Source organism: Gorilla gorilla, chromosome 4 (assembly GCF_029281585.2).
Source record: "Gorilla gorilla gorilla isolate KB3781 chromosome 4, NHGRI_mGorGor1-v2.1_pri, whole genome shotgun sequence".
Lineage (NCBI taxonomy): Eukaryota > Metazoa > Chordata > Mammalia > Primates > Hominidae > Gorilla > Gorilla gorilla.
Window position 1 is genome coordinate 10,764,688 of NC_073228.2, and position 25,873 is coordinate 10,790,560.

The window sequence follows — 25,873 nt, forward strand, 5'->3', positions numbered from 1 at the left end:
TGGGTTTGGCTCTCTTCCTCCCACTCCCCTCTGCAGCCTATGCAGGCTGACCAGGAAATCACGAAGCTTGGCCATCAGCCCCCCAGCTAGCAGCCCTCAACACTCAGCCAGCAGCCCCCAGCACTCAGCCAGCAGCCCCCCTGCACTCAGCCCACAGCTCCCCAGCATTCAACCCAACCCCCAAGTTCCTGTTCCCTGCCTTGCCCTGGACCCTGAGACTCCAGTCCCAAGCACAGGGAATTCCCTACCCCATTCCTGGCCAGGCGCAGGAGGAGCTCAGCAGAACTCACCCCCTGGGAGGAGCTCCGAGGGCCCCACCATGGCCCTGCAGGTGCTGGAAGCCCATGGCTGCCAGCGTGCTCCTATGGCTGGAGAGACTCCAGAGGGACAGGAAGCCCTACCCTCCCCGCTGTCAAGGTGTGACAGTCTGGAGCTCTCAAGAAATGGGGATGGACAGGGCCCACCCATGAGGATGGGGGCACTGGGGAAGGTCCCAGGCAGGAGAGGGTACCACTGGCCTAGAATGTCTCTTCACACCCAGCCTGGTGCTCAGCCCAGGTCAGCCTGGTGCTCAGCCCGGGTCAGCTTGGCCCGGTCAGTTCAGAACCTGCCCCAAATCCTCAGGGGGCAGCCCTCTCTCCACCTCCGTCTGCACTGACGAGGAAGTGAGTGTTGGATGCCGAGTCACTGGGATGGGAGGTCCAAAGCCGCGCCTGAACGCTTGGTGGCAGACAAGGGTCTCCAAGCAGGCCGCACTATCCTGGGACCGGGCTTTGGGGTCGCTCAGGCTGCCACACCACACTGTCCCAGCATCTGTACCAGGTAGACCAATCGCCCCCGAGCCTGTCTTCCTACCTGCAGCATGGCTAGGACCTCCCTGGCCGCAGCAGCTGCCTGGGGTCCTGGGAAGCCCCCTGTGGAACAGAGGTGCTGCTGGCTACCCAGGCCTGCTCCAACACCCTGCCTGAGGCTTGCTTTCCCCCAGGAGGGGCTGACCAGGCTCAGGTCCTCGTGCCCAGTGCCATCCTGCTGGCCAAGTCACTGCCCTGGACACAAGGCATGTCCTGGTCCTTACGTCTTTATCCTTCCGGGTAGCATCGTCCCTGGTCCCCTTGCAGGCTTTGGTGACCAGGGACGTGAGTGAGATGGGCCTTGTCCTGCATCTGGTGTGGGTCCCCCACCCGGCAGGGGGTGCAGGCCAGTGGGTCCCTCTCGCTCACCACCCCCAGGTTCCCAGGTCCAGGCCTGGGGGAGCCCAAGCCAGGAGGAGCTGAGGACCTCAGGGGTGAACTAGGAAAATGCCCCTAACAGGGACAGGGCCCAGGCAATGTGGCTTCAGGGGACTGTGTGCAAATCATGCTTGTGGACCTGGGGCGTGGGGGGAGGGCCAAAGGTGGGCCCCCAGATGTTGGAATCAGAGCTGGAGGCTCGGCCTGGAGCCGTGTGTGGCACTGGGCTCGGTATCCAGAGCACAGGACAGGGCAGTGCGGATCCCCGGGGTCGTGGTTGGTCATGCAGAACCACCGCTTCCCCCTTTTGCAGACAGGGCCAGGCCTGTGTGAAGGTGAAACGCACAGCAGGGACAGAGGCTAGGGGGTGGGAGGGGCGGCTTCTGCCGTCCCCTAGGTCACTGTGAGCCCTGCTTGTCTTGGGCACTCAGGCTCAGCTCAGGGGCCACCCCACTCCCAGGGCCTGCTCCCAGGCCAGGGTGAGACCCAGGCACCTCTTGGTGAGGCTGCAGAGAGGAGCCGAGGATGACAGCCGCGTCCCTTATGATGAGTTGCTGTTGGCCAGGCCCCATGCTGAGGACAAAGCTCCGGAGGCCTCACCAAAGCCTGTGTGGGGGCAGTGGCCCCCAGGGACGATGGTGACACTGGCTGCAGGGTGCTGAGAGCTGAGTCACTCAGCTGGGCTTTAACTCCAGAGCTTCACCCAAAGGTGAGCTCAGCTGGCCAGGTGGGCTCTGAGAACGGGGGCCTGTGGATCTCAAGTCCTGAGCCCCACACCTCCGTCACCGCAGCTGAAGCCCCCAGGAACCGGCTCCCAGGAGCAGTGCAGGGCCAAGCTTTCTGCGGGGAAAACAAGCTTTCTGCTCCGGCTCACATTCGGGCGCCCTGGCCGCAGAAAAGGTATTTTTATCAGTGAAATGGCTGCGAATTACTAAACTAAGTATGTTTACAAGGTCTCCGGCAGGACACACAGGGTGACCTCCACAGAGATGGTGAGAAGAGGCCTGGGACACTCATGGCCAGAAAAGGAGTGAGAAACGGCTGTGGCCTTCAGCTGGGGGCATCCCTGGCTTCCCAGCCCCTGCTTGACAGGTTTTTCATTTGCTCGTTCATTTCTCCTTCATTCCTGAGTCCTTCATTTGTTGGCTCACAAGGACGTGTGGAGGGCCTTTTGCATTTGGGACCGCCTCTGGATCATTGCATCTCTTGGATTTTGTTTTTCGTTGTTGTTGTTTTAATTTTAATTTTGTTTATTTTTATTTATTTATTTTTGAGACAGAGTCTCTTGTTGCCCAGGCTGGAGTGCAGTGGCATGATCTTGGCTCACTGCAACCTCTGCCTCCTGGGTTCAAGCGATTCTCCTGCCTCAGCCTCCCAAGTAGCTGAGACCACAGGCGCCTGCCACCACGCCCAGCTAATTTTTGTATTTTTAGCAGAGACGGAGTTTCACCATGTTGGCCAGACTGGTCTCGGTCTCTTGACCTCGTGATCCACCCGCCTCGGCCTCCCAAAGTGCTGGGATTATAGGCATGAGCCACCACACCTGGCCTAATTTTTATTTTTTGAGACAAGGTCTTGCTCTGTCGCCCAAGCTGGAGTGCAGTGGCGCGATTATAGCTCACTGCAGCCTCGAACTCCTAGCCTCCAGTGATCCCCTGCCTCAGCCTCCCAGGTAGCTGGGACTACCTGGTAGTGGGAAACCATGCCCAACTACTTTTGTTTTACTTTTTGAGGACAGTTTCACTATGTTGACCAGATTGGTCTCAAACTCCTGGGTTCAAGTGATCACCCCCACCCTGGCCTCCCAAAGTGGAATTACAGGTGTGAACCACCATGCCCAGCCTGTTGGGTTTTAATTCAAATTTTGGATGAAGAGACTGGGGCTGTGTGTCATTCCTGTCCCTGCTGCCCTCCAGTCACGTGGCCTCGTGTTGTGCTGATGAGAAAGGTGTCCCTGAGAGGCTGGAACATTGAGGGGAGGGCCTGTCTCCCAGGCGGCTTCACCTGGACAGGGGTGCCTGGGGAAGGGGGCTGAGATGGCGTTTCTCCTCCCTGTGGGGAGTGGAGTGCGGGAGGCTGGGAGTGGGGTGGGAAGGGGGCGGCTCTATGCTCCAGGGGCAGCTATTAGGCCCCAGCCTTCCGGGAAAGGCCCCAGGTCAAACCTGTTGCCCTGAGCCTTCCCGCTGCTTCTGCTCCAGGTAGTTCTAGTGCCCAACAGACAGCAACACAGAGGTGGGTTTCACCCAGCAAGACACTGGAGGTCCTCAGGGGCTTGGAGGGGTCTCTGAGTCATGGTGGGGGGCACCCCGAGTCTTACCATTGAGAAAGCTGGGCCCCCTTCCCCCAGCTGGGTCACTTCCCTGTCTAGATTGATGGGCCGTTGGGGGTGGGGGGAGGGCTTCGGGGCCGGGGGCCAGACCCTAGAAGCACAGATGGACTCTGCCCGGGGTTCATTCCACCCCACCTGGCTCGCCGCCCTCATGGGCTCCATTCTCTCCCTGGCAGAGCCTGCTTCTTTGAGACAGTTCACAGCATCAACCAAATCATCTAAGTCCACGCACTGTCGATGCCAGGCCTAGAATTTGGGGTACGGCAATTCTCCTGCCTCAGCCTCCCAAGTAGCTGGGACTACAGGTGCCTGTTACCACACCCAGCCCTCAAGGGGTTTATGTTCCAGCAGGGGAGACGGACGGAAAGCAGGAAACTTAACATTTCACAATGCCCACCTTTATTTCCGTCCCCTTCTGCGAGCTTCCTTTTTTGTTCTTTTCCTAACTTCTTGGGAAGGATACTTAGACCATTGATTCCCAGGCCCTTTTCCTTTGGAGTCTGTGCGCCTAACACAGTGAGTTTCCCTCAAGGCACCGTTTGAGCGGCAGCCACAAGTTGACATGTTGTATTTTCATTCTTCTTTGGTGCGAAACATTTCCAAATTTGCAGGATGGTCCCTTTGAACCATAGGCTGTTTAGAACTGTGCTGCTTTTTTTATCTTTTAAATTTCTAACTTAGCTTCTCTATGGTCAGAGAATGTTCCATATTATTTCAATCCTTTGACTTGATTGAGTCTCACTTTAGGTCCCAGCGTTTGGACAATTTTGGTAAATGCTTTACATATTTAAAAATAATGTGCGTTCTGCAGAGACAGGGGTTCGCCATGTTGGCCAGGCTGGTCTTGAACTCCTGACCTCAGGTGATCCGCCTGCCTCAGCCTCCCAAAGTGCTGGGATTACAGGCGTGAGCCACCGCACCCGGCCCCTTCTTTTTATTTTCAAACTTTCTATGGCCTCTTTGAGCACAGCGCGAAAGCTGCCCCAGATAGTCCAAAACCAGATTTGGCCGGTGTTGGGCTGGATCTGGCCCTGGGACTGACTTTTGCCAACCCCCTGTCCGGTGGGCTCACTGTGGCTGTGGCTGACGGGGAGGGGAGGGGCTGAGCTCTGGGCTCTGCACTGACGGTGAGGGCAGCCTCCAGTTGGTGAGGTCGGGTCGGGTTCTCTGCTGTTCTTACTCCCACTGGGTAGCCCATAGCAGCTGTAGCCAAAGCCCCTCCTCCCGGACAGGCCCTGGACAGCAGGAGGCCGCCCGGCGCCCTCTCAGTCCCGCTGCTGACTGGCAGACGCCCGATGGGGCAGCCTGTACCGCCTGCACTCACCTCTCAGAGCTCCCCTGCTCTAGATCTTAGCACCCCTGCTTTGTTTGCTCATAATAAATGCGTACATACACGAATGTCATAGCATATTAGGGGATGGGGAGTGCTTTGGGGAAAAGACCTGGTCCAGGGGGACGCAGAATGTTGGCGAGGGTGTGTGAAATATCAAAACAGGGCAGGTAAAGACGACCTCATTGGGATTCGACATTTGCAGAAAACATCGAAGAAGAGAGAGTCTGTCTTGCAGCCGGATGTCTAGGGAAGAGCATACCAGGCTGAGGGCTGGAGGTGCAAAGGCCCCAGGGCAGGGTGGCGCCTGGCTGAGGAGGCAAGGGGGCCACGTGGCTGCATCAGGAGGGGCAGGACCTGGGGGTCTCAGGTCAGAGGGAAAGTGGGAGTCAGAGTGCATGAGGCCCCTAGAGTCACCCTGTGTGAGGGGAGAGCCCTCCAGACACCAAGGTGAGGAAGGACCTTCAGAGGGTAGAGGTGGAGAGACCAACCAGGGGGCTGTGGTGGTTGCCCAGGCGAGAGTGACCATGGCCAGGGTGGTGCGGGCGGTGGGCTCTGTGTGTATTTCACGACGGAGCCTGTAGTTACACGCAGGTGGGCCGTGAGGATGGTGTGTGAATCAGCCTCACTCTTGACTGCTGCGACAAATAGACCCTGACATTGCCACGCTTGCCCCTGGAACGGCTGTGTTCTCACTCCCGTAAGTCCAGCAAGGGTTCCCCTGATAGGCGGGTGTCTTCCCTTCTGGGGTGAGCCGGGACTCAGGCTCCCAACACCCTCAGTGCCACCAGCCCAGAGGGCCTGGAGTCCTGTGTGGCCAGTGAGCAGCTGGAGGCCAACACCCACACCCACAAATGGCACCAAGGGGACCCAGGCCCCTGCCGCTCACAGGACCTGGGGGCTGGGAACTGCCAGGGCTGGGGGCCCTTAAGCCACCAGATGAGGGGGTTCCAGGCAGGCGAGTGTGGGCGGGACAGAGGACCAAGGACTGGGCTGGGGTCCCACCGGAAGCACTAAGTGGGAAGAGGAGCACCATTGAGGGAGACACACAGCTGGGAGATAGAAGGGCCCAGCCTGGGGGCCTGAGCAGGCAAGAGATGGAGGTGGAGGGTCTGCTGGGTGCTTCAGCCTGGAACGAGGCCCCTGCCAGGGGCACCCAGGGGCTGCAGGTGTCCCCATACTGCGTTCAGGTATGAAATGGGAGTGCGTGGCCCCAGCCCAGGTCCATTGCAGATTGGGAAGGGGCCCTTCAGGGGTTTGGGCCCAGAGAGCACTGTGTACCCTGCTGACCGGAGGCCCACCCGGACGGAATCTCACTACAGGGTTGCCCTTGGGGGCTGCCCACAGCCAGGTGGGGCTGGGAGATGGGAGAAGACGTCTTCATTCCCACCCTCACACGCCCACCCTGCCCCCCAGCCGTTGTCACCCATGGCCCTGATGCTGCCCCCACCCCGGTTCACACCAGCATCCCCAACAGACACACCAGGCTGTGTCATTCACTTAATACTGCTTTTCTTCCATTTTCCTTCAAAAGCTGGGTCCACCCTCACGGCTGCCGCCTCTTACCGGCCCCAACGGCTTCTGCCCAGGTGCGTGGTCACCCCGGTTACCCCATGGGAGCCCCTCGGCTGGCCAGAGCTAGTCATGGTGCTACTTCTTCTTTGGAATTTTCTCCTTTTTGATCAATTCAGAAAATTCTAGAGCAGGAGACCAATTTAAAGTAAGTACCCCTGTTTTGTGTCCCCCAGTTCCTGTAGGCCCTTTAACTCTCAGAGGAGGCAGAGGGAGTGTGCCTGGACTACACAGTCCAGGGGGTCCTGTCCCCAAGCCCTTCAGCAGGAACCAGGCCTCCAGCCCATCTGGCCGGGGGCGACCCCATGCTGGAGCTGTTTGTCCTGGGCCCAGCTGCTTGGTCGTCACAAGTTGACCCCAGCTGGGGACTGGGGGCTTGCAATGGCCTGGGTCTCTGCAGAGACTCTCAGGAATTCCCACCAGACCCTCTGAGAGCAGGTGCTCATTGGTGATCATCTCTCAGTGGGGAAACTGAGGCACGGAGCAGCTGGGGGGCCTGAGTTCTGAGAGGGATCAGGATGCCTGTCAAGCCTTGTGACCCCCCCCAACAAGCCAGGTTTGCTGGGGTTTCTAGACCCAGGCAGATGAGAACGGCCCGTGGCTGGGCAAGGGGTGTCTGGAGGCCCAGCCCACCTTGTGTGCCCTCCACCCTCCAGGCCTGTGGCCAGCCACTGGGGTTGTGTGGGGGTGAGATGGCCCAGACCTCAGGGCAGCCATGGAGAGCCTCAAAGACCGTGGGTCCCCCAGAAGATGGCACCCTGAGCTCTGAGACCCCATACCCGCTGGCTCTGCCACAGTTGGCCTTCCCAAAGCCCTCCTGGCCACCTCTCTGCAGTGGGGCCCTTGGCCCAGGGAAAAGCACCTAGACTCCCGGCCCAGACCCCTGAGCCTGGGTTTCCTCATCTGTGAGTTGTGTGCCAGTGCCCTCGGGGCGGGGCCATGGGCAAGGGTGGCGGCCTAGCAGGGGAAGGAGGGTCCTGAGGGTGCCCCGGCTGTGCTGCCCCCACCTTCGTAGTCGATCCTGCCGTCCCCGTCTGTGTCTGCCGCCTGGATCATGGCCTCGGCCTCCTCGTCTGTCAGCGGGGCGGTGGGCCCGCTGCTGGGGATGATGGACAGGATGTACCTGGGGCCGAGGGGGCTCGAGTCAGGGCCAGGGGGCTTCCGGCCAGTGCCCAGTGACTCACGAGCCATTCGCCCCCCACTTTGTAGGCGAGGGCACTTCGGGCCGGGAGCCTGGGCCTCTGGGCCTCCTGGGCCTCTAGCCGGTTCTGGCCCAGCCCTACCAGCTGCAAGGCCAGCGGGGACCTGGTGGGGGAAGGCCGGGTCCGCCAGGTGGGCATTCGGCGTGGTCTGGGTGGCCTGGGCCCCACCCCTCCCTGGCCGCCAGCCATTACTTGATCTCGTTCCACTCAATGAAGCCGCTCTTGTCCTTGTCCAGGGACTGGAAGGCCCTGTGGATGGCGTCGTCCAGCTGGCCCGAGGCGTGGAGCTTGCGCATGTGCTCGAAGAACTTGAGGTAGTTGAAGGACCCTGGGGCAACCAGGCGGGGCTCACGGAGGGGCCCACCTCACTTGAGCTGGGCCTCCAGGGAAGACCCCGCCCTGGGATGGGGGCTGCCGGGTCCTGCACCCCCATGTCCCCGCCCGCCGCAGGTCCTGGTGTCCTGGACCCATCAGCCCCAGAAAAGGGGTGAGGTCTCCTGACCACAGTGGGGCTGGACGGGCGGGGGGCCGCGCCGGGCAGGGGCATGCTGTACTGTGGTGCCTCATGTCCGTGGGCAGCAGCTCAATGTCCTTGTCTGATAGGGACGTGCCCATGGCCAAGGCCATCTTCTTCATCTGGGAGGAGAAGTCCTCCTCCGTCCTGGTCCTGGGTGGATAGGGAGTCAACTTGTGGGGTGCACGCACGGATTGGGGGTGCTGCTTGGGCCAGAGCAGACGTAGACGCCGCGTGGTGCTGTGTCCTGCCGTAAAGTGGGAATGGTGACAGGCGTCACAGTGTTGGGGTCATGCCAGGGCCCCGAGACATGCTGGGATCCCAGCCAGGCAGGTGGGGGTCTGGGCACAGGCAGAGGGGTCAGCGGGAGGGGCCGGGCCATCGTGTGCCCCTCACGGCAGCGCCTTGTGACCTGCTGGGCTCTCAGGTTGCCGTCCCCAGGGGGTGTTGGGTTCTGGGGCTCAGCACAGCAGCTATCTCAGAGCGCAAGGGGAAGCGGGTGTCCTGGGCTTCTTGGCCCTCTTGAAAGTTCACGGGGTGGTAGAGCCTTCTGGAACGCTCTTGCTGCCAGGAGGGGCGGCCTGTGTTCTCGAGTGGGGCTGAGCAGTGGCCAGAGGCATCTCTGCTCTCCTCTGGATAGAGAGGCCATAGGTCAAGGGTTGCAACCCAACCCTGGCGCCCCAGAGGTGTGAGGAGCGCCAGTTGCAGCCCCTGGACCAGGTCCTGCTCCCCAACCCATGGTGCCTCCAGCTGCCATGTGATGTGGGGAGACACCTGCCCCTTCACAGGGTTGTGCAAGGAGCCAGGAGGGAAGGGAGATGGTGGGGAATGGGCTTGCCCGCTGCTGTGGGGCTGGAGCTGGGCTCCCACAGCCCCTGCAGTGGCTGATTCCCCCAGCCAGCAGGGTGGTGGTGAGCGGGCATGTGGGGCAGGACTGGGCCTCGGAGGCCCTCAGGACAGGCCCCGCCCCACTTCATTCAGAGCTGGGACTCTGGCTCGCCTTCCCCAACCCTGGCATCTTGGGGACCTGTTTTGGAAGAGGGAACACCCACCTACCACTCGGGGCCCCGGGCCCAATGTCACCTCCTTTACGGAGGAGGGGCTGGGCCAAATTCCAGGCTAAACGTGGCCAAGCCAGGAACCAATGTCCCATCTGCCCAGTGCTGGGGGTGCCCCTGGGCTGGGCTCGTTCACCACTCCCAATCCCACTGCTCTCAGGGGTGCCCCCAGTGAAGGCAGGGGAGCCCGAGATCTGGGTTGGAGACAGGGTGGAAGGCAGGCCTGGAGCTCCAGGCTGCTGGTTTATTTATAGCTCGTGCATCCGCGGCCCCGGCTGAAGTTTAATGGGATCCCAGTGAGCTGGGATGTCCGGCCGGGGGAGGCTGCGGGACGCCACACAAGCTGTCCTTGGGCCCTGCTCAGATTCTGGGGGCTGCCCTCAGTGCCAGGAAAGGCCCTGCCGAAAGGCCTCTGTTTCCCCACTCCCTTTACCCACCCTCCACAGCTAGAGATCCTGGAGCCTCCAGGCTGGGCTAAGACCCCTCAGACAACACACCTCCCCAGCATTGCTACATCTGGGATGCCCTGCTCCGGGCCATTCCCGACCTTCCATTCTCAGAAGCTGTGGTCTGCCCACAGCAACTAGCCTCTGCCACCCAGTCTCCAAGGGCAGATGCTGAGATGAGAGAGGCCTCTCGGGGGAAGGGGTGATAGAGGCAGTGGGGTCCCTCTGGGTCAGGGGCAGAGTGTGGGGACCAGAGCCGGCTCTGTGTGCCTGCTGGAGTCCGGGGGCCAGAGGCCTTGGACTCGATGCCCTGCCAGCCCCACCCCATCTCCATCCCCACTTAGAGCCTGGGGGCCTAGGGGCAGAGTGAGCAGGTCCAGCTCCTCCCTATGCAGAGGCCCCAGCTCGCAGCCGCCTCTTGTAGCCGTGCCCACAGAGGCTCGTGCCAGCACACACGTGCACACATGTGCGCCCCGCAGGACCAGGCACATGCAGCTGTCTTCCATCCGGGGGCCCCCTTGGGGCTTGTAGTGGTGCTGCTGGCAGGGAGGGTCATTCCTTCTGTTTCCACCCCATTTCCCGACCTCCCCTGAGTCCCCTGGGGTCTCCCAGGGCCACCCTTGTCCTGTGGATGAAGAGAAGGCCTCCAAGTTCCCACCATCCAGCTCGGATAACCTCAGCGGCCAGAGATCCACACCCCCCTCCTTGGCAGGGCTTACCTCTGCCTGGCTTCTTTCGAGAGTTCTGGAAGGTGGGTCAGGCTGGGGTGTGGAGAGGCCCAGGGGCTCCAGCTTTTATACCTGCAAGCCTGTTTACATCTCGGGGCTGCAGCTGTCCTCGCCCCTCCCTGGCACTCCAGCCTGGCACGGGCAGCTCCCAGGGGCTCGCAGGCACTTGATGTGTCCACACTGGTCTGGGCAGACTGACCCTTAGCAGTGCCTGGCCTCCCCAAACCTGGGGCGGGGTTAGGGAGGAAGAGAGGGCACCAGTGAGCCGGTGAGCAGGTGACCGAGGCCAGCTGGGCAGACAGCAGCTGGAAGCCTGAGGTCAGAGGGGCTGAGGGACCTGCCCAAGGTCATGGGGCTGGAACCCACACCTCGGGCCTCCAGTGCAGCGGGTTGTACACAGTGGGAGGGGCTGCGGGCGGTGGGGGTGGTGCCGGGAGATTGAGGCTGGGGACCCTGCCCCCCCAGCTCTGGTGCAGGAAACAGGTTGCAGGGCCAGGCACGTGAGTGGGGTTTGAAGGGGCAGCCGAGTGGGTGCTGCGGCCCAGCCTGTGGGCTTGGGCCGGGTGGAAGGGGCACAGCACAGCCTGCAGGCCGGTGGGGGTGGGGAGGCTCCAGGTTCATACGGGACAAAGTTTATCCAAGCCACGTCCTCCTCCCAAACCATCCTCCCCTGGTGGTGAGCAGGGAGGGCCAAGGTGATCCCTCGCTGGCTCTGAATACACCAGGGGCACGGTTACCTTCTGCCAGGGAGGGTGGTGCCAACAGCCCTGCCCCTGTGGGGTGGTCATGCTGGGCACCGCAGGCCTGTGAGGAAGCCAGGGACGGGGCTGTCTGCCGGGGTTGGGGGGGGCCTGGCTTTCTACTGGAAGCCACAGGACTGCCCGGGCCTCTTACATAGGCCGTGGTAGCCTCTGCTCATGTTGGAGGTGGGAGGGTGTTGTCCTCACTAATGAAGGTGACGGTCATGATATGCGACAGGTGACAATGAATGTAATAACAGTGTCATCTGCCATTGGCGGGGCCCCAGGGGTCTCAGCAGCCTCTTGAGGGAGGCTGCATTATCCTCCTTCTTCAAGAGACCCCAGGAGATGAGGAGACAAATCCAGTCTACACCCGTCCCAGCCAGGTGTAGAGGTCAGGGCCACCTGGAGCCTCAGGTCGGACATCAGGGAGATGTCCAGGCTCAGACAGGGAAGGGGACACTGGTGGGTCCTGCCGGGTCACTTTCCCAAAGGGCTGAGCCCTCCCTGGCCCCAGCAGCAATTAGTGGCCAGTTAAATTCTTGCCCAACTTTGGCCTTTAAAGGCATGTGATTGTTTTAATTAGGGTGATTGAAATATTATCTGTAATAGCTTTTGGATGAGATGAAGCAATCAGGTTTATTACAGAACATTTGGAATATGCAGATGAACATGGTGGAGATAAAGTCACCTGCAGAACACACGTTTGATGCTGGAGAATGTCCAGGCTCGGTCGATGCCTTTTCCTCTATTTTCTTAATGCTTTTCTTCTTTCTTGCGTGCTTTTTATCATGATAAAATTCACATAGTATAAATTTACCATCTTTGCCTTTTTTTTTTCTTTTTTATTGAGGCAGAGTCTTACTCTACCACCCTGTCACCCAGGCTGGAGTGCAATAGTGTGATCTTGGCCCTGCAACCTCCGCCTCCCAGGTTCAAGCAATTCTCCTGTCTCAAACTCCCAAGTAGCTGGAATTACAGGTGCATGCCGCCACGCCCGGCTAATTTCTGCATTTTTAGTAGAGACTGAGTTTCACCATGGTGACTAGGCTGGTCTCGAACTCCTGACCTCAGGTGATCTGCCTGCCTCGGCCTCCCAAAGTGCTGGGATTACAGGTGTGAGCCACTGTACCCGGCTGCCTTTTTTTTTTTTTTTGAGATGGAGTTTCAAGCCTGGTGCGGTGGCTCATGCCTGCAATCCCAGCACTTTGGGAGGCCGAGGCGGGTGGATGACCTGAGATCAGGAGTTTGAGACCAGCCTGGCCAACATGGTGAAACCCTGTCTCTACTAAAAATACAGAAATTAGCCAGCGTTGGTGGTGCGAGACTGGAGTCCCAGCTACTTGGGAGGCTGAGGCATAAGAATCGCTGGAACTTGGGAGGCAGAGGTTGCAGTGAGCTGAGATCACACCACCGCACTCCAGCCTGGGTGACAAAAGGAGACTCTGTCTCAAAAAAAAAAAAAAAAAAAAGTGACTAATACTCCATTGCATGGTTGCACCACATTTTGAGTATTCATTTGCCTGTTCATGGATCCTGGATTTTTCGTCCACCTTTTGGCAATTGTGAATAATGCTGCTATAAACATGGGTGTACAAATGTCTCCTTGAGACCCTGCTTTCAGTTCTTTTGGGATGATAACCAGAAGTGGAATTGCTGGATGATGCGGTCATTCTGATTTAAGTGTTTGAGGAGCTGCCGTAGAGTTTCCACGGCAGCTGCACTGTTTTCCATTCCCACCAGCAGCGCACAGGGGCGGATAGCCCCACTTCCTCACCAACACTTGTGATTCTCTGGAGGTTTTTTTTTTTTTTAAATAGCAGCCATCCTCAGGGGTGTGAGGTGGCATCTCATTGTGTTTTGTTTCGTTTTTTTTGTTTTGAGATGGAGATTTGCTCTGTCACCCAGGCTGGAGCACAGTGGCATGACCTCGGCTCACTGCAACCTCCGCTTTCTGGGTTCGATGATTCTCGTGCCTCAGCCTCCTGAGTAACTGGGATTACAGGCATGTGCCACCATGCCCGGCTAATTTTTGTATTTTTAGTGGAGACGGGGTTTCACCATGTTGACCAGGCTGGTCCTGAACTCCTGGCCTCAGGTGATCCGCCCAGTTTGGCCTCCCAAAGCGCTGGGATTACAGGCATGAGCCACCGCGCCCGGCCTTCACTGTGGCTTTGATTTCCATTTCCCTCATGATTAGTGATGGTTGGCATCTTCTCATGGGCTTATTAGGCATTTGATATCTTCTTTGAATAAATGTCTTATTTATTCAAGTCCTTTGCCCATTTTTGAATTGAATTTTGTTTATTTGTGATTAAGTTTTAGGAGTTCTTCATATGTTCTCTCTAAATTTCTGGTTATTCATCTATTTTCAGATGATTTGCAGATATTTTCTGCCATTCTTTGGGTTGCCTTTTTAGCCTGTTGATATTTTCTTTTGACCCACAAATTTTTTTAATTATCATGAAATCAAAGTTGTCTATTTTTTTCTTCTGTTGCCTGTGCCTTTGCTGTCATATCCAAGAAATCTCTGTCAAATCCCATGCCATGAAGCTTTTGCTCTGTTTTCTTTTAAGAATTTCATGTTTTACATTTAGGTCTTTGATCCATTTTGAGTTATTTTCATGTATGGTGTTAGGTAAGGGCCCAATTTCATTATTTTGCATGTGGACATCTAGTTTTCCCAGCACTATTTGTTGAAAGACTGTTTTTTCCCCATTGAATGGTCTTGGCACCCTTGTCAACAATCGTTTGACCATATTATGTGAAGGTTTATTTCTGGGCTCTCTGTTCTATTCCACTGGTTTATATGTCTGTCTGTCTGTGGGTGCCATACCATTTTGATTTCTGTAGCTTTGTAGTGAGTTTTGAAATCAGGAAGTATGAGTCTTCCAGCTTTGTTCTTCTTTTTCAAGATTGTTTTGGATATTTTGGGTCTCTTGAGATTCTATATGAATTTTAGGATGGGCTTCCTATTTCTGCAAAAGTCACTGGGATTTAGATAGGGATTGTGTTGACTCTGTAGATCGCTTTGGGAAATACTGACATCTTAACACTATTAAGTCTTTCAATCCATGAACATAGGATTCTATTTATTTTTGTGTTTCTATTTATTTATGTCTTCTTTCATTTCTTTTCAGCAATGTTTTGTAGTTTTCATTGTGCAAGTCTTTCACCTCCTTGGCTAAGTTAATTCCTAAGTATTTTATTCTTTTCGATGGTACTATACATGGAATTGTTTTTGTCTTTTTTGGACAAATTGGATAATCCTTTTCAGGTTATCCATTGGTAGTTTATAGAAATGCAACTGATACTTGGGTGTTGACTTTGTATCTTGCTACTTTGCTGATATCATTAATTAGCTCTAACAGTTTTTTTGTGGCATATTTAAGATTCTTTACATATAACATCATATCATTTGTGAACAGAGGTAATTTTTTTTTTTTTTTTTGAGACGGAGTCTCACTCTGTCACCCAGGCTGGAGTGCAGTGGCGCTATCTCTGCTCACTGCGACCTCCGCCTACCAGGTTCACACCATTCTCCTGCCTCAGCCTCCTGAGTAGCTGGGACTACAGGTGCCTGCCACCATGCCTGGCTAATTTTTTGTATTTTTAGTAGAGACAGGGTTTCACTGTGTTAGCCAGGATGGTCTCGATCTCCTGACCTTGTGATCCACCCGCCTTGGCCTCCCAAAGTGCTAGGATTACAGGCGTGAGCCACCACGCCTGGCAAACAGAGGTAATTAGACATTTTTCTTTCTTTTCTTTTTTTGAAGTGGAGTCTTGCTCTGTTGTGCAGGCTGGAGTGCAGTGGTGTGATCTTGGCTCACTGCAACCTCTGCCTCCCGGGTTCAAGAGATACTCCTGTCTCAGCCTCCTGAGTAGCTGGGACTACAGGCACGTGCCATCACACCCGGCTAATTTTTGTATTTTTAGTAGAGACGGGGTTTCACCATGTTGGCCAGGTTGGTCTCAAACTCCTGATCTCAGGTGATCCACCTGCCTTGGCCTCCCACAGTGCTGGGATTACAGGCATGAGCCACCGCACCCGGCCTTACTTTTTCCTTTCCAATGTGAATACCTTTTATTTCTTTTTCTTGCTTAATTGGTCCACTGGAACCTCTAGTACTATGTTGAACAGGAGTGGCGAGAGTGGACACGCTTTTCTTGATCTTAGAGGAAAAGTTTTCAGCCTTTCACCACTGAGTATGATGTTTGCTGTGAGCTTTTCATGGATGGTTTTTATCACCGTGGATGGTTGAGGTAGTTTCCTTCTATTCATAGCTTGTTGAGCATTTTTATCATGAAAGGGTATTGAATTTTGTCTTTTTCTGCATCAGTTGAGATAATCACGTGTTTTCTGTTCTTCTGTGAATGTGGTGTATCACACTGATCAAATTTTGTAGTTGGCCCATCCTTGCATTCCAGGAATAAATCCCACTTGATTATGGTGTATAATCCTTTCCATATGCTGCTGAATTTAGTTTGCCAGCATTTGGCTGAGGATTTTTGAATCTGTGTTCATGAGAGATATTGGCCTGTACTTTTCTTTCCTTGTAGTCTCTTTGGCTTTGGTGTCAGGGTAATGCTGGCTTCATAGAGTGAGTTAGGAGTGGCTGAATTCAGTCTTTTGGAAAAGTTTGAGAGGAATTGGTGTTTGTTCTTTAAATGTTTGGTGGCATTCGCCAGTGAAACTGTCAGGTCCTGGGCCTTTCTTTGATGGGAGACTTTTGATCACTGATTCAATCTTCTTACTCGTTACAGATCTATTCAGATTTTCTATTTCTTTGGGACTTAGTCTTGGTAGATTGTGTGTTTCTTGGAATGTGTCCAATTCTCAGTGCTTTCCTATAGAGCAAGATATGATATAGGCCTGGCTTTCCAGCTGTGAGCTTGGGCAAGCCACATAGTCGGTTCTCTCGGGGCGTCTGTGTGTAGCATGAGCTCCCACCCCACCTGCTGCTTCATGGGGGCTGTAGGGGAGAATGCGAGGGTCCATGGAGGTGGCCCACTGGGCCTGGCAGCATCTCCCAGGACATGCACGTTGGCCAGGGTGTTTGAGAAGCCAGCAGAAGACACCAGACAACCTGGCTTCCTTCAGTGGCCAGGCCTGAGCAGCTGTCTGTCCCTGGGTCACTGCAGGGGCCAGGGAACCATGCCAGGGCCCGGCTCATGAAGCTCCTAAAATAAGGGCCCTGGAAGGAGAGGGGATCTCTATGAGGCAGGTGGCTTCTGCGAGCACCTCTCCCCTCGCCGGCATCTCTCATTGGGTAGGGCCTTTGTAGGGCTGTCACCAGGGTGAGACCAGAACAGGTACACATCACCTAGGAGCTCCCCTGGCCACGGCCTGTCTGGAAGGAGACGCTTCACTGTGCATTTGTTTCCTGATACCCCAGTAACGACAGTGAAGAAGGCCTCATGCCGCCTCTTCTCCACCTGAAACCACAGGTTTTCCTTTGTGCGGGTTTCTGCCCCTCTGGTTCTTACACAGAGCTGATGTGACTGCGGTATCTGCTTTCTCGGTGTCGTATTTTATCACGTCTCCACAACTCTGCAGTTACGATGGGAGATGACTCCGTGTTGTGCCTGGGAGCTGAGGACGGTCCAGCAACTTTTTGTTTTGTTTTGTTTTGTTTTGAGACAGAGTCTCGCTCTGTCGCCCAGGCTGGAGTGCAGTGTCGCGGTCTCGGCTCGCTGCAACCTCCACCTCCCGGCTGGGTTCAAGCGATTCTCCTGCCTCAGCCTCCCAGGTAGCTGGGATTACAGGTGCCCACCACCATGCCGGCTAATTTTTGTATTTTCACCATGTAGGCCAGGCTGGTCTTGAACTCCTGACCCCAAGTGATCCTCCTGCCTTGGCCTCCCAAAGTGCCGGGATTACAGGCGTGAGCCACCACGCCTGGCCCCAGCAACTTTCTTGACTGGCCGTCTGCTGCTGGACCAGGAGAAGCTTCAGGGTGTTTTTGTCATTAGATATAATTTTGCAGTGAGTGTTTTTGTCCAAGAAGCCCCTCCCTTTCCTTGGCCATGTTCACGGTAGTGGAATGAGCGGGTCAGAAGGTGGAAGAGTCCATGGTCCTGCCATATTCTTCTGTGTGGGGTTCACCCTAAAGCTTTCCCACTGTGTGGGGTTGTCCCGGGTGCTCCCACCCCACACCTAACACTAATAACATTGCAGTCTGTCTCCAGCAAGCAGCCCTGACCTCAGGGTGTGGTTGGATAAACACACTGCAGTCCATCCACACAATGGAACGTAACTCAGCTGTAGAAAGGCATGTGGCACCGGCAGGCCAGAGCGAGGAGGAACCTCGGGAGGAACATCCCACTGAGGGAAGTGTGGCAGACGCCCCCACATACCATGTGATTCCATTTTTATGAAATGTCCAGAATGGGCCAGTCCATGGGGACTGAACACAGAGCGGTGGGGGCTCAGGAGAAGGGACCAGGCAGGTGCTGTCTGAGGGGCCTGGGGTTTCCTCTTGGGATGGTGAGAATGTTCTGGACCCAGATGGGGGCGCAGTGTTGTGAATACAAATGCTACTGAATTGTTCACTTCAAGCTGATTCATTTTATGTTATGTGAATTTTTTCAATTAAAAAGGAAATATGTGGCCGGGCATGGTGGCTCACGCCTGTAATCCCAGCACTTTGGGAGGCCGAGGTGGGCGGATCACGAGGTCAGGAGATTGAGACCATCCTGGCTAACACAGTGAAACCCCGTCTCTACTAAAAATACAAAAAATTAGCCGGGCGTGGTGGTGGGCGCCTGTAGTCCCAGCTACTCGGGAGGCTGAGGCAGGAGAATGGCGTGAACCCGGGAGGCGGAGCTTGCAGTGAGCTGAGATGGCGCCACTGCACTCCAGCCTGGGTTACAGAGTTAGACTCCATCTCAAAAAAAAGGAAATATGTGGAGTGGGAAATCATGCTTTTAATAAAATGAGACCCAAAGAAACCAGCGTCTGGAAGCATCTGCAGTGTGAGCAGCTCAGGCTGTGGACCTGCCCCTGGCCCGCCTGGGCCACAGGGCCTGGGGAGCCTGGCCTGGGATCTCTGGGTGGGAGGGCGGGCTGGCAGATGCAGTGTTCTCCAAAGCTCCCGGAACCAGCACCTGCCCCGAGCTGACAGATGGCCTGTCCCCTGGGCGGCCCTTTCAGCTTCATTTCTGTTCAGAGCCGCCCCTCCTGGCCTCCACCCCTGCCCCCAGGTCACTGGCCCCGACTATGGGCTACACCGGCCTGGAAGGGCCACAAGGACCACTTCATAGCTCTGGAGGACAGTATTATGCCCCTTGTCCCTGCACTAGACAGGCACTGCCCCCTTGGGGAGGCTCAGGTCTCACCCCCGCAGGGTTGGCACTGCCCACCTTCCTGCCTGAAACAACTGCGGGGTAAGGGGGAGGCCAGGGCTGGAGGCCAAGAGGCCCCAGCTGCCCCTCCTGCCTGAGGGCCCTGCTGCCTCAGCCTGGAAGAGCACCCGGCTCTGTTCCCTCCTGGGTGCCTGTGGGTACAGGGCTGGGGCTGGGGCTGGAGGGGCCCAAGCACCCTAGAGATGCCTCTAAGAGGGCCAAGATGGTGGAGGGGCATGTGGCAGAATGGGGGGGTGCCCACTGCAGGGTGAGGCCCAGCCAGGCAGGGGCATCCTTGGGGCTCTGCAATGCCTACTGTGGTGCCCAGCAGGCAGATTTGGGTGCTGAGTCCCGGCAGCTGCGCTTGCAGAAACGCTATTATAACTGGCTAATTGGGATTCAGACGTCTGCAGGAAGAATTTGGGAAGGTGCTGACCTTGTCCTGACAGCTGCATGTTCCCCACTTTGCGTCCCTCCTCCCTCCCATGCCCTGCACTCCCATTGGGGGTTGAATTGTGTCCCCCCAAAATATGTTCAAGTCCTGACCCTGATACCTGTGAATTGGGACCTCAGTTGGAAATAGGGTCCTTGCAGCTGTGATCAAGTTGAGGAGGCCAGACTGGAGCAGGGGGTCCTAATGCAATGACGGGCCTGATAATGAGAGGAGAGGACGGACACACGCGCACACACAGACACACACACACCTACACATATGCACACACATGTACACACCCCACATACCAACACACAGAGACGTGCACACACACATATACCAACACACACAGACACCTATGGATATGCACAGACATGCACACACACCTGTGTACACACATGCACACATACCAACACACCTACACATATGCAGACATATGCACACACACCTACACATGCACACACACCACATATGCACGCACACATCCACACATACAACACACACATGCCTACACATATGCAGACACACAAACCAACACACACCTACACATATGCACACATACACACCAACACACACATGCACACATGCCAACACACCTACACATATGCACATACACATGCAGACACACCAACACACACCTACACATATGCACACACATGTACACATACCAACACAGACACACGTGCCTACACATATGCAGACACACATGCACACACAAACCAATACACACCTACCTCTATGCACATATGCACACACCAACACATGCAACTAAACATATGCACACACATGCACACACATATGCATACCAAGACACACAGACACACATATACATACCAAGACACACACATCTACACATATGCACAGACACACACGCATACACACACATAGACACGTACACACACACACACAAACTATGTGACGATGCAGGCAGAGGTTGGGGCTGCGCAGCCACAGGCCCAGGAAGGCCTAGGGCCACCAGTAGCCAGAAGAGGCAGGAAGGACCCTCCCCTGGAGCATCTGGAGGGGGCGACCCCGCCCACACACACACATCTACACATATGCACAGACATATGTGCAGTGGCGCCATCTCGGCTCACTGCAAGTTCCGCCTTCTGGTTTCAAGCAATTCTCCTGCCTCAGCCTCCCTAGTAGCTGGGATTACAGGCGCCTGCCATCATGTCTGGTTAATTTTTGTATTTTTAGTAGATACGGGGCTTCACCATGTTGGCCAGGCTGGTCTCGAACTCCTGACCTCGAGATCCACCCCTCTTGGCCTCCCAAAGTGCTGGGATTACAGGCGTGAGCCACCGCGCCCGGCCGATTACTGTTTTTAACAATTTTATTGAGATGTAAGTCACATGCCATGAAGTTCACCATTTTAAAGGGTACAGCTTAATATTTTAGCATCTTCACCAAGGTGGACAGCCATCACCTCTAGCTAATTCAGGGAAATTTCCTCCCCCCAGGAAGACGCCCTGTGCCCCTTCTGCATGGCCCCCACTTGCCCCTCTCCCGGCTCTGGCCCTCCACCTGTGTTCTGGCCCGTGGATTTGTCTGTTCCAGACATTTCATACAAGTGGAATCACACACTCTGTGGCCTTTTGTGTCTTTCACTGAGCATATTTTCATGTGTCATCCACGTTGTAGCATGTGTCATGCGTGTTATAGTGTGGTCAGAGCTTTGGTCCTGTGTATGGACCAATACCATTGCATCGTATGGACAGATCACACATCCTGTTGATGGTTTATCTGTGGATGGGCATAACTGCTGAGTTTTTGGGTGCCCCCTAAACTTTGCTCCTGAGGTGCATGCCTCACTCTGGTCTCCAATCCCCAGACCCCCAGGCTCCCTCCTGCCCCTGCCCCCTTTTCCACCACACCTGGGCTTCCTGCCGGGTTCTTGGCCTTTTTCCTCTTGGACGGGCAATGCACGGACACTCTCCCAGCCAATCTGGGCTCCTCGGTCAGCTCCTTCTGGGCTCTAGAGAGTCCCAGGGGCGGAGATCATGCCTTCCCCCAGGCCGGGGGATAGCAGACAGCTATGTCTTCAGGGACCTCTTACCCAGAGGTGCTCACTGATCCTGTCCCAGCATGGGCAAAAGCCAGCACCTGGGGGGCCCCACTAGGGTCATGGTCAGTGGAAGCATCTGAACTCCTGGTTCCAGCGAAATCTCAGAGGGCCCTGTGCACCCTGGAGAAGGGGTGTCGCTCTGGTTACATAGGGTGGGAGTGCTGGCTTGGAGCCCAGGGGCAGCTCCTCCCCTGTCCTTCCTGGAGCCCCAAGAAGATCCACAGCTTGAAGCCCCTGAGCTGTGGCCCAGCCACAAGTGTAGATGTGTGTGTTCACAGGCAAACCTGAGAGGAGCCAGCCCTTGGTCACAGCAAGCTGTTTCTGGCCCTGGTCATCAAGGCAGGGCCACTGAGGGCATGGAAGTTCTGGACAGAAACTCTCCCCAACATGCCAACCAGCAACCACCCACGGCCACTGGCCACCTCCCCCTGCCTAGGTCCAGGTGTCTAGGGCACCTTCCAGGCTGGGCAGAGGAGGGCATTCCCTCCTGAGCTGGGGAGGGGAGGCCCTGACAGGGGACCCAGAGTGGAGACTCATGAGGGTATGCCATACCCTCTGTCCCTCACGCTGGAGCACTCCAGGATCACAGCCTGCTGGCACCAACCATCCCTGCCACTGGGTGGGCACTGATCCTCCCAGCCCTCTGGGCTCCCTGAAGACACAGACTGAACGAGGTGGCCCAGGGCCTCTGAGTGCCTCCTGCGGGCAAGGCCCCCTTCAGCCACTCTACCCACGCGGCTTCTTTACCCGCAACAGCAGCCTGGCGGCAGCGCCCCTTAGAACCTTGGCTGGCCACATGATCAGGGCCAGGAAGAAGGCTCTGGGTGCCCTGCCTCCTTCTGCCCCAGGTGCAGTTGGTGTCTGGTCTCCTACAGCCAGGGACCCCTAAGGTCTGAGGGCACAGGGTGGAGGCCCCTTGCTTTGCCTGTTAGGAGGAAACTTCCTACATGAGGGACCCCCTTAGGAAAAGAAGGGTGGGTCCTGGCACCCATCTGCCCCGTGGCCCAAGCATCCTGTCCTGGTCTCTGCAGGTCCCTCTGCCGGGAACAGGCTCCTTTCTCTCCCTAAAGTCCTAAGAGCCCTGTTGGAGTGGGCGCCTTTCATCTGCTCTACAGCCCCCAACCCCAGCTGGGCCTTGCCAAGGGGCTTAGCCATCTGGTCCCAGAATGAGTGAGTGAATGAATGAGTGGATGAGGGTGCATCAAACTCAACTGCAAGTCTCCAGGACACTTTTTTGAGACAAGATCTCATTGTCACCCGGGCTGGAGTGCAGTGGTGCCACCTTGGCTCACTGCGGCCTCTAACTCCCAGGCTCAAGTGATCCTCCCCCTCAGCCTCCCAAGTAGCTGGGACTACAGGTGAGCGCCACCATGCCTGGCTCATTTTTCTAATTTTTGTAGAGGAAGTGTCTTGCTATGTTGCCCAGGCTGGTCTGGAACCCCTGAGCGCAAGCCATCCGCCTGCCCTGGCCTCCCAAAGTGCTGGGATTACAGGCATGAGCCACTGGGACCAGCTTCCACTGAACTTTAACTCTCCCGACTCCCACGGGGGCAGGCTGGGGGGACCCTGCCCCGCCCCAACCCTGCAAGGTGGCACTTTGGGCGGGGATGGGGGATCCTGGGAGAAACACAGGGGAAGGGATGGCCCCTCAGCGCCCAGGCCAACCTGCTGCCCTAAGCACCTGGTACAGTCCACGGCAGGTGGAGACTCAGCCAGGTTCTTCCTTCATGGCTGTCGCAGCACGGCACAGGAGCAGGCCTGTGTGCAAAGCCAGCCACCCCCACTCCACCAGCACAGGTGCCACCCAAAGGGCATGGGGTGGGGGGACGGCTGCCAGCCGCCTCGAAACCTGCAAGTGAGGCGAGGGCCCCTGAGCACCAAGCCCCGCCCTGGGTGTGCTCCCGGGTTCCCCCACCTGTCTCCCTGAACCTTTCCACCTAGGAGTACCCCCTCCCCCACCCCGGCATTCCCTCCGTACCCACTCACGACTTACCATTCACGACTTCCGTTTGCCCCCCCCCCCCCCCGCCAGCCTCCGTGCCCCCCTCAGTCCCAGGCCGCCGTGCTTCCCGCTCCGGACCATCCCCCCCACTCCGTGCCATCCCCGCTCCGTGCACGGCCCCCCGCCCCCCCTCCTCCATGCCTCCCCTCCGTGTCCCCCCTCCAAGCCCCCTTCTGTGTCCCCTCTCCGTGTCCCCCCTTCATGCCCCCCTCTGTGTCCCCCACTCCGTGCTCCCCTCTGCCTCCCCCTCCGTGTCCCCCTCTCCGTGCCCCCCCATGCCACCCCGGCCGCGGAGGGGCCCCCCCTCCCCCGCGCCGCTCCGCGCGCGCTCCCGCCCGCGTTTTCGGACTGCACCAGCAGAGCCCCGCGGCGCCAGGGCCGGGCGGAGCGCCTCGTCTGTCGCCGCCGCCCCCACCGGTGCGGGCTCTGCGGCTGCGGCGGGGGGCGCGGGGCGCGGGGGCCGGCGCGCTCCGCACCTGCGGCGGCCGCTGGGTGATGCGGCGGCTCGGGCCGGGGCCGCGGGCGTCCTGAGCGCAGCGCCCTCCCGGGATGCCCGCCGGCCGCTGGCCCGGCCATGTCGTCGTCCTTCTTCAACCCCAGCTTCGCCTTCAGCTCGCACTTCGACCCCGGTGAGTCCCTGGCGGCCCGGCCTGCGCGCCGCTGCCTCCCTCCGCTGCGGACGTGATGCCCCTGGGCCCCACGGCTCCCGGTTTGCATGGAAATTAACCCTTTCCCCGCCCCGAGCCCAGCAGCAGAAGCAGCCGGACCCCCTGGCGGCCCCAGATCTCGGAGGGGCAGGCCCTGGGCCCCAGCACAAACCGGTCTCCTCCTGTGGGCTGGCGTCCCCCGCGTGGTCGTGACTCCGTGGCTGCCTCCAGGGCACAGGTAACTGGGGCACGGAGGGCCTGCGTGGGCCCCAGGTGTCCAGGAGAGTTGGTCTCAGACTAAGGGCCCTTGGGGGTGTGGGGGGTGTCAGCCAGCTGGGGTTCAGGCTTTCCATGGCCTCTCCTGGGTCCGGGGCCCCGGCGTGGGAGGCTTCCTCCCAGGCTGGGAGCGGTTCTCAGAGCCCTGCCCAGCCACCAGCAGCCGGCGGGGGATGTGGGGGGAGCAGGGACCAGTCCACGTTACAGAGCCCAGTGGGCAGAGGCTCAGAAGAGAGGGGCCTTGGTGGGTGCCCAGACCCCCTGACAGTGGGGGCCCGAGGTGACGCTGTCAAGCTGGCTGCAGGGGACCTGTGGCCAGGCCTCTTACCCCGTATGGCCAGTGCACCGGGCAGGGCGAGATTACCCATGGCTGCCTGGCCTCCTGGCTGCGGTGGACAGCTGGGATAGGCAGAGGGGGCTGGGGACAGCTGGAAGCCCCATCTGTCACCAGGAAGCAGTGGGCTTTCTAAAACCTCTGCTTCTCCACATCCGGCCCCTGCTTGGCCTGAGTGGGAGATAATCCCCCTGCCCTGTGCCATCCATGGCCCCAGGGCCAAGTCCCACCCACACGTCACTGGGGCTCTGGCACCAGGCTGAGCCAGCCCAAACAAAGCCTGTTTGCATGTGACGCGATCTCCTGTGTCTCCTTCCCTGGAGCAGGGCCCAGTGCACGCAGCCTGGCAGGGAGGCACGGGGGTCCCCCGGGCAGATCTCGGTCTGAAGGCATTTGCTCCCTGGAGGAAGGGAGCTGGTGGGAGGTCTGTCTGCTGGGCTTAGGGCTGTGGGTGTCACTTGCTCAGAAATGACTTCCTGTAGTGACCCCTGGGGCTCAGAAGTCCCTGTGGGGTGGGCAGGTGAAGGCTCAGAGCCCAACAGCCACCGCAACAGCTGTAATGTCTCTCCAGCCCGAGGGCAGGGGGTGGAGGAGGCTTGGGGCAGGTCCTCATCACATCTCCATGCCAGGCGTGGCCCAGGGTGCTTGGTCCTTTCTGCCCCCAGAACAGAGGGGACCCTCGGCCCACACCCTGCCTCGGGGCCCAGCCTTGCCCTTGGCCATGAGAGGCCCTTTCCCCCGCCTTCGAGCAGCACCGGCTCTGCCCTTTTCTGGGTAAACAGCTGTGATCTGAATAATTCTGATGTGTCCATTTAATGACTTAGAGGAAAAGTTGTTGTTGGAGGCAAGGGGCGTCTCTCCTCTGCAAGATGCTGGGCCAGAGCTGCAGGCACCTGCTGGGCTCTGGGGCCCATCTACCAGGAGGGGATGCCTAAGGTGCTGGTGCTGGTGAGGAAGCTGCTCCTTCGGATTAAGGGGCTGGGTCTAGGCTCTGCACCAGCCCCCATGAGGGGGTTAGGGAGGAGAGGGGGGTCTCCTGCCCTCCCGCTAAACTTAGCCCAGCCTTCCAAGCCTGGCTGTCCTTTGCTGCAGTCCCTCTGCCTGGCCTTGCCTCTGTGAACCTCGGTTTTCTCATCTATGACATGGGCCAACAGTGCCTGTGGCAGGCCCGGGTGGGCTCAGTGCTTGGTGAGCACTTGGCTGTCTGTGCTGGAGGTGGTGGTGCCGGGACAGAGACCCCCAGGGCCCAAGCTTCCTGCAGCATGTGGCTGGCTCCTTGCCATCCCCGAATTGGAGCGAGCTGGTTCCTTCTGAGGCTGCTTGTGTCTGTGGGGGGGCACCCAGAGGGGAGGGGCCCACGCTTGTGGCTCTGGCAGTTGGCTTGTGTGTCACTCAGCATCTGGGGCAGTGCTAGCACCTGGCATGGGGGTCTCACCTCAGTCGCCAGGCCCTGCCCCGCTGCCGGGCCGGCTCCTTGTTCATCGCAGGAACTGGTGCCAGTCTCCATAGAGGTGACGGCAGTTGTGGTGGTACAGGGGGCAGAGACGCCCGAGAGTGCAGGGCCTGAGCTAGAGTGGAGGCTGTGGGCACAGACTGTGGGCTGCCTGGGCCCCTGACC

The 25,873-nt window shown here is 57.7% G+C and overlaps 2 protein-coding genes across 6 annotated transcripts in view; one reads left to right on the forward strand and one right to left on the reverse strand.

Annotated features, from left to right (window-relative positions):
* Positions 1-7,417: 7,417 nt before the first annotated feature.
* Positions 7,418-23,574, reverse strand: PVALEF (parvalbumin like EF-hand containing). Its single transcript, XM_055389536.2, has 4 exons — positions 23,475-23,574; positions 8,217-8,441; positions 7,855-7,990; positions 7,418-7,583 (listed from the first exon to the last, which is right to left on the reverse strand). The coding sequence occupies exons 1-4, from the start codon at positions 23,572-23,574 to the stop codon at positions 7,418-7,420; spliced, it is 627 nt and encodes a 208-aa protein (XP_055245511.2).
* AATK (apoptosis associated tyrosine kinase) overlaps positions 23,328-25,873 on the forward strand; it is a 49,489-nt gene continuing 46,943 nt past the window's right edge. Inside the window, exons 1-2 of one of the 5 annotated variants that reach the window (XM_055389494.2) lie at positions 23,330-23,627; positions 23,748-23,883. Coding sequence is in view for 2 of the 5 variants with exons in the window: in XM_063705758.1 (XP_063561828.1) it covers positions 23,573-23,627 (55 nt within the window). In the remaining 3 variants the exon portion in view is untranslated. Of the gene's footprint in view, positions 23,628-23,747; positions 23,884-25,873 lie in introns of all 5 variants that reach the window. The other 4 variants (XM_055389495.2, XM_063705758.1, XM_055389493.2 and 1 more) reach the window with 4 other exon arrangements.

Bases quoted from the DNA above. Each gene is read 5' to 3' on its own strand.
- PVALEF (XM_055389536.2), bottom strand. From the start codon at position 23,574: ATGGCCGGGCCAGCGGCCGGCGGGCATCCCGGGAGGGCGCTGCGCTCA. The intron at 8,442-23,474 runs GTGCGGAGCGCG...ACGCCTGTCACC, and splicing joins TCACCCAGCGGCCGCCGCAG to ATTCCCACTTTACGGCAGGA. The intron at 7,584-7,854 runs GTAATGGCTGGC...CCTCGGCCCCAG, and splicing joins ATTGAGTGGAACGAGATCAA to GTACATCCTGTCCATCATCC.